Here is a 7,545-nt window from a genome sequence, read left to right as displayed (position 1 = left end):
AGAACGAACCCGGCGCCAAACCGGTAGCCCATTTCCCTCACCGTAGAGCACTGTGGGTCATCAGTCTTGTTGTACATCACTGCCAGGGCCGCCCACACAACGCACAAGGTGGCAATGCCAACGATGTTCAGCGCCAGGCAGACCCAGCGGAGGAAAGAGCAACCGTACAGCAAAATCGAGCCCAGGATGAACGCCGCGCCGTACACGAAGATGGAGACAATAGCAAGCCCCTGTGCAGCGCGGAAAAGGTTGAGGCGGTTACGGCAGTTCCGAAAGAAGAAGTGAATTGTGACGTTGTAATCCACAGACGCGCAGGTTAGCTTCAAACCCCATAGGGTTATACAGCCAAACGGGCCCGGGAAACTTGGGGACCCGCTGCGGAACATGCCAGACGGTGTACCCGCCAGCACCAGGAGGAACGCCGCGAACTGGATGATCACGTACAGAATGAGGGGGACACTGTACGCCATGGCCGCAAGCGGGCGAGAGCGAGAGGCTGAGAAGGGCAGCGCCGAGGCAGACGGGGGAGGCAACAGCAGAGGGGGTAGTGGGGGGATGAGATGGCGCAGCACAGCGGACGAGGAGGGAAGAGGGGGGGGAAGGCAGATGAGAGAGCGGAGGTGCGGCGACGCGATGTCCTTGTGGCTGCGGCGTGTGCGCACACGCGTTGTCGTTTGGCGTCCGGTGGCGTGCGTGCGTATTGTGAGAGGCGGAAGAGGGATGGGCGGCGTGGGCAGCAGTCAAACAGGGCGAGAAGAGAGGTGGAGAAGGAGGCAGTGGCCGGGAGGCAGGCAAGTGACGCTGCGAGGCGTGCACAGCGGGAGCACAGGGGCTGCTGGCTGGCACACACACGCAGAGGAAGCACACAGGCAGGGGTGCCGCCGGCATTCTGTGAGACGCGCACTTCACACACACACACACACACAGGCCCGACAGGGCACCTGGTGTACCAGCCTTTCAGCGTCGCGGTGCAGCAAGAGAGACGACGCACGGCGCCGGCGTGTCCGTGCCCACCCAGCACGGCACGGGCACAGCGGTGCGCCCTCCCCCTTTCTCAACGACAAAGGGGACGCAGTGGCGTTGCGGCTGTGCTGCCACGTTCCTGCCAGGCACACACACGCCACGCACGCCGCGCACCTGAGAATCACCTCGCGGCACGGGGGGTTCTCCATCAGCCACCAGGCAATGTCGCTCGCCGTCCGCACGCCGTCGGAGTGGGGGCCTGCTCGCTCTGCCCAGTGAGAGACACGGGTCGACGGCCCAGCCGGCCACGGGGAGGGCACCACCTCAGCGTCCATGTGTGCGAAGCATGCCGTGCGCGCTGCATTCGGCCGGGTGGGCTCGTGAGGTGCAGGTGCCGGAAGCATCACCAGAGGAGCACGAATTACACCATACGGTCATGCGGAGTCCACCGCGGGAGTGGGATTGGTGGTTCCCACGCCGTATGTGACGGCATGCAGCGGCTTGACGCGGACTGAGGGGAGAGAAGCGCGGCACGCAGGCAGACACGACAGGGTCTCACAGGGTCCCCGCTTGCGGTATGGCCCGGTGCAGCGGCAGGACGGCTCGTCCTCGACCACGTGGATGTGGCCGCCGTGCCACAGAGGGGGGGGGGGGTATAGGAGCGCACTGCTGCTGCACGTGCGCATGTGTCGGCCTGTGCGCGGTGGACTCGGCACGCTCAGCACAAAAGGCAATCGAGCGACCGCGGACCCCGTGACGCAGCTGCCAGCCCCCACGTCGCAGGGCGGCGCCGTGCCGTGAGGTCTGTCTTCAACGGCTGCCCGTCAACACATGGCGGTGGGGGCAGCCCAGCCACATCCGCCTCCGCACAAGCGGCCAAGCAGAAGCCAAGGCACAGCCCCCAGCTCGCACGCGCCGGTCTCGTCCACACCCTAGATCAAGATGCAGCGCGCCGCGGTGTGGTACACCGGCTGCGCGAACCGCCCCTCGTCCTGCACCGGATCATACAGCACCATTTCCTGCACATCTGGCTGCCCCAGCACCGACATCGCTCCAATGGCGTCATCACGCACGCCGTCGGTGTACGGCATCGAGGCGAGCTGTCGGATCGCCGCACGCGCAGGCGAGCCGGGCGGTCCCAGCACAGCTTGCAGCCGACGCATCGCTCTCACAAGCATGAGGCTCGTGTACGCGACCAGGTCCGCGCCGCGCTGGCGCAGCGCAGTGCACAGCTCGTCAACGTCGCTGCTGCGCATCCCCACCACCTCCGCAAGGTACACCAGGTCCAGCGCGTCCACCGCGTGTTCCGTGTAGGCGAACGCCTGCCCGCGGGAGAAGGGTGCGACGCAGTAACAATTCAGCCTCCGCAACGACACGTTCGAGGGGGTCAGAGCCTTCATCGGCACCTCCAGGATGATATGGCAGGCCTGGCACTCGCTCACCAGGCTCACAACTTCGCCGTACACTCTGCCCAGATCACTGCCCTCGCGCAGCCTCATCACCAAGAACGGAAGGCGGCCGCTGCCCTTCACGGTCGCGCCCCGCATGGCCTCCTCCACAAAACCCAGCAGGTCGCCGCACACCTCCGCATTGCCCACCCCCAGGGCCTCGACAACGCTGCGCAGGGTGTCCTCCGTGCCGCCCACGTCCACGTGAACCAGCGGCACCCCCTCCACGCGCACCGCGCCGCGACACGGCACACACCGGCCGCCGCCAGCACACCCTCATCCGTCGATGGCCGGGCAGCCTCTGAGAGGGTCTCGATGGCCATCCGGAGCTGATGGCTCCGCAGCTGCCGCCGGTGCGCGCGCAGGTTCGTCGTGAACACGTAGCCGACCACCAGCACGCCGGCAATGCAGCTCATGGTGCCCTTGTGCTTGGCCAGGGCGTAGCGCAAATTCCTATCCTTCATCCGCTCGCGGCGCAGCATGCGCATCGCCCTGTAGTGGTCGCGCTCCCACTGCACCTTCTCCATAATGCTGTCCAGCTCCACCTTCGACACAAACACAAGCGGCAGGAGATCCACGCCACCCAGCAGGTGCATCCGCTCCTCCCGCCAGCCGCCGCTGAACAGGATCAGCGCGATGGCCTCGACGTTCCGCGGGTCGTGCACGCAGGAGCGCAGCCAGCCTACCAGCGCCACCAGCCTCGCGCTGTGGAGCAGCTTCTTCGGCGGCTGCAGCGCCACAATGCGTTCACGTGCCACAGAGAGCTCCACCTCGCCGCTCTCCATTAGTATAACATACGTGGCATCTCCGTCCACCTTTACGATAGTGCCCATCATATGCATGGCGGACTGCGCCACCGCCGCTGTGCTCGAGGGATCCTTCTCCATCCTGACCGTCACCCGCGTGCCAGCATCCACCGTCAACAGCTGCGCCGCGGCCCGGCGGCGGTTCCCCCCGTGGCAACCCCTCTCGGCAGTACCCAGCATCTCCACCGTGTAAGACGCCTCCGACAATTTGCTCACGAGGCGGCCGAGAGCCACGGGCCGGTCGTCGAAAACGCTGGCCGGGTGCGTCGGACCCACACCAGCCAAGAGCCCTTCCAGACTATTCCACCGCTTTCTCGGTGACGGCAGAGGGCCAGGCGTGCCCCCCTCACACTCACGCCAGTGACCGCCGTGCGACAACACACAGACCACGCCGCCGCATCCGCCACTCGCCGCCGGCAACCGGCAGCCGAACAAAGAGACTCTAGACAATGCAGCCGCACCCGCACGGTTTCTGCCGCCAAATCCGCACAGACAATTGCCGGCGAAGCCTCGCCGCATGGCCCTTCACAAGGGGTACAAGTGTGAGCGCCTCGTGTTGGCGTGTGCGTGTCTGCGCTGCTCACGGCTGGGCGGCTCCAATGCACCACCGTGCTTCGAGAACCACTCACCAGCCGCGTGCCAGCGTGCAGCAGAGAGAGGAGTGGGGCGCATGATGAGGCATCGGCACAGAAAGCGGCTGCGCTGCCAGACGGCGCGCACACGCACGGACATGCACACACACACACATATATATCTATGCCGGCATGCGAGAGCGCACACCTGCACGCGCATGGCGCAGCCCCACCACGCGCAGCAGCAACGCGCGCGGCGTGCGACACACCCTACCCTTCCTCTCCAGGAAGACGACAGGGGCGGCAGTGGCGGTGCTGGGTTGAACGCGTCGGACAAGGGAGGCAAGCATGGTAACCAGCACGCACGAAGGCGTCCCACAAAGCAAATAGTGGAGAAGCGAGAGAAGAGAGAAAGGCGCACGCACACCGTCCGCCCTGCCAGGCGAGGACAGCAAGCGAGCGGTCCGCGAGGACAACGCAACGGGAGATGCTCGGCGGTGTGGTTGGCACACAAAAACAGAGATACAGATAAATCGATGCACTTTCCGTTCACGTGCGTCGGTGCGCTTGTCGGTGGTTACTAACAGCATCTGCACCGCCTTCCCACCGCCTCCATACTACCGCGCACAGGCCGACACATGCGCGCGTGCAGCAGCAGCGCGCCCCTACGCCCTGTGGCACGGCGGCCACATCGGCCTCGTCGACGACGACCATTCCCTGCCGCTGCACCGGGCCATGCGTCCAGCGGGGACGCCCTCCGTGTCGCGCGCCAGGGCGCAGGCGGTGGCTTCTGTCGGTGAGCAGGGGGTAGCAGGCGGTGGCGGTGGTACATGCCGCACGGGCCCGGGGAGAATGCTGCCCAGCCACAGGTCAGGGCCATGTGAGACCCCGCAGTCTACCTGCACGCCGTGCTTCTCCCCCTCCGTCGCGCCAGGCCCGCTGCACCCCGTCATACGGCGTGGGGACTCCACACAGTGGAGCCTGGAGGACTGAGTGGGGTGCGCAAGCAACAAAGCCATCGAAACAAATCGCGCAAGAGAGAGGCGCGGAGACACAGCCACACAGGGGGCGCAGACGCAGACAGACGCGAGCCAGACGCCAGAGGAGCGAGCAGGAAAGCAGCCGCGCCTCGGCTCCGCTCCGCCTGCAGCTCCCCTGTCCGCGGCGCCGCGTGTGTGTGCATGCGTGCCTGGGTGCGTGCGCTCTGAGGCACGGCGGCCGCCCTTCGCTGCGCCGTCCACACCGTCAGCCGCCTCCTCCAGCACGCACGCCACACCTCCCTCTGCGCCGAGAAGAGAACAGCAAGCATAAGTGAGCTCGAAAGAGAAGAACGTCAAGTAAGGCGAGAGCGCGGGGCGGCAACCACCAACAAAGCACCAGCACAGAGACACGCCAACAGCCACAGCGTAGGTGAGGGGCGGGGGTAGCGGCGCCGAGACTGCGCTCCACACGCGTCGGCGCGCCAGCAGCACGCAAGAGTCGCAGCCGCAGCAGACGGCCGCGGTCGAGGTGGCGGTGGCGGGGGCCGCTCACCGAAGACGGCGGAGGAGGGTCACAGGGGCGCATGCGCCAGCGCACACGCACACGCCGTGCACCACACGTCAGCATGGCGGAAGTGCTGCAGTCGCCCCTCGGCAGCGGTGCCTATGCACGGACGTGCCGCTGCGGCCTGCGCAGGCGCCGCCATCTTGCCTTGCCCCATGCGCCTGGTCGTCCACCCCACGCCACTCCCGCCCCCGCGCTCCGCCAAGGGTGCGCCGCGCCGCCCTCACGGCGGCAAGCCCCAGAGGCGGCGCGCAGGGTGTGCGCTGCCCACTCTGCACAGCGCAGGTCGCCGCGCCGGCGAGCACAAACGCAGGAGAGAGCGCAGCCGTCAACACCGACACCGGGCGCTCCCCCTGCGCGCCGCGCCGCCACCAACAACCCAGCAGCCATGCGCCTGCACCACAGCAGCGCTTCGGGGGAGGGGGAGGGGAAGGGGAGACGCACAGGGCAACACTCGTCAAGACACGCACGCGCACAACGAGAGCGATTGGCCGGCCAAGGGCACACACGGGAGCCCGCAGCTGCCGCACGCTCCTCCTCGCTCACGGCAGCTGCTCCTCGAGTGCAGATTCGTGGAGGTGCAGTGCTGCTATCGAGGTCGCCCTTGGCGTCCTTCTCCTATCTCCCGTTTTATTTGCTGCTTGTTAGCGGCGTGTTGTTTTCATTGACGCGAGAGGAAGATATCGAGTAAAAGAGCATCAATATCGCATTAATGATATTCAGGCACCAAGCTGTGATCAGGAGATCAAAACCGATCCCGAAGGTGAACTCGTCCTTGGCCTTCTTGCAGTCTGACTCATCATCCTTGTAGTACGTCACCACCATGGCCGCCCACACAACGCACAGGGTGAAGATGCCAGCTACATTGAGTCCCAGGCAGACCCAACGAAAGGTGGAAGAGCAGAAGAGCAGAAACATGCCAAAGATGAACGCGGAGAAGTAGATAAGGACGGAGATGATGACAAAGGCCTGTGCAGCCTGGAAGAGCTTCAGCCGGCCTAAGCAGTCCGCCCACAATACATCCGTCGTCACAATATATGTCGTATTGTAGCAGTCCACCTTCATACCCCATAGTGAGACGCACACCAACTTTGGTCCCAAAATATCCGGAGCCGCTGCGCGAAACATGTCCAGCGGCGTTCCCACCAGCACCAAGAGGAACGCGACGAGCTGCAAGGCCACGTAGAGAATGACAACCACACTGCATGCCATGGCCGCAAAACGGACGAGAGCGAGAGGCTGAGAGGGGCAGCGCCGAGGCAGACGGGAGAAGCAACGACAGAGGTGGGGTGGGGGGATGAGATGGCGCAGCAAAGCGGACGAGGAGGGAAGCGGCACGGGGGAAAGGCAGAAGGGAGAGCGGGAGAGAGCGGAGGTGCGGCGACGCGATGGCCTTGTGGCTGCGGTGTGTGCGCGCACGCGTTGTCGTTTGGCGTCCGGTGGCGTGCGTGCGTGTTGTGAGAGGCGGAAGAGGGATGGGCGGCGTGGGCAGCAGTGAAACAGGGCGAGAAGAGAGATGGAGAGAGCGGCGGAGGGGGAGGGGAGGCAGTAGTGAGGAGACATGCAAGCGACGCTGCGAGGCGTGCACAGCGGGAGCACAGGGGCTGCTGGTTGGCACACACACGCAGAGGAAGCACACAGGCAGGGGTGCCGCCGGCATTCTGTGAGACGCGCACTTCACACATACACACAAACAGATACACACACAGGCCCGACAGGGCACCTGGTGTACCAGCCTTTCAGCATCGCGGTGCAGCAAGGGAGACGACGCACGGCGCCGGCGTGTCCGTGCCCACCCAGCACGGCACGGGCACAGCGGTGCGCCCTCCCCCTTTCTCAACGACAAAGGGGACGCAGTGGCGTTGCGGCTGTGCTGCCACGTTCCTGCCAGGCACACACACGCCACGCACGCCGCGCACCTGAGAGTCACCTCGCGGCACGGGAGGTTCTCCATCAGCCACCAGGCAATGTCGCTCGCCGTCCGCACGCCGTCGGGGCGGGGGCCGGCTCGCGCCGTCCGGTGTGGGACGCGAGACGACGACCCAGCCGGCCGGGTGGGCTCGTGAGGCGCAGGTGCCGCAAGCATCACCAGAGCAGCACCAACTACACCATCCGGTCATGCGGAGTCCACCGCGGGAGTGGGGTGGCGGGTCGCCACGCCGTATGTGACGGCATGCAGCGGCTCGACGCGGACTGAGGGGAGAGAAGCGC

General features: G+C 65.8%; 2 protein-coding genes across 2 annotated transcripts; both read right to left on the bottom strand.

The window, feature by feature from the left end:
• Nucleotides 1-2,491: 2,491 nt before the first annotated feature.
• LmxM_34_1830a_1 (uncharacterized protein) lies at nt 2,492-3,736 on the bottom strand (the record flags this gene model as incomplete). The annotated part of the gene is made up of 1 exon (XM_003886427.1): nt 2,492-3,736. One exon carries the CDS (start codon nt 3,734-3,736, stop codon nt 2,492-2,494), a length of 1,245 nt encoding a protein of 414 aa, XP_003886476.1.
• A 2,228-nt stretch (nt 3,737-5,964) lies between these two features.
• Nucleotides 5,965-6,897, bottom strand: LmxM_33_1840_1 (uncharacterized protein; the record flags this gene model as incomplete). The annotated part of the gene is made up of 1 exon (XM_003886426.1): nt 5,965-6,897. One exon carries the CDS (start codon nt 6,895-6,897, stop codon nt 5,965-5,967), a length of 933 nt encoding a protein of 310 aa, XP_003886475.1.
• Nucleotides 6,898-7,545: the final 648 nt, after the last annotated feature.

This window comes from Leishmania mexicana, contig 98 (assembly GCF_000234665.1).
Source record: "Leishmania mexicana MHOM/GT/2001/U1103 WGS CADB00000000 data, contig 98, whole genome shotgun sequence".
Classification (NCBI taxonomy): Eukaryota; Euglenozoa; class Kinetoplastea; order Trypanosomatida; family Trypanosomatidae; genus Leishmania; species Leishmania mexicana.
Note: the sequence above shows the minus strand (reverse complement) of the source record. Positions and strands in the feature narration are given on the sequence as shown.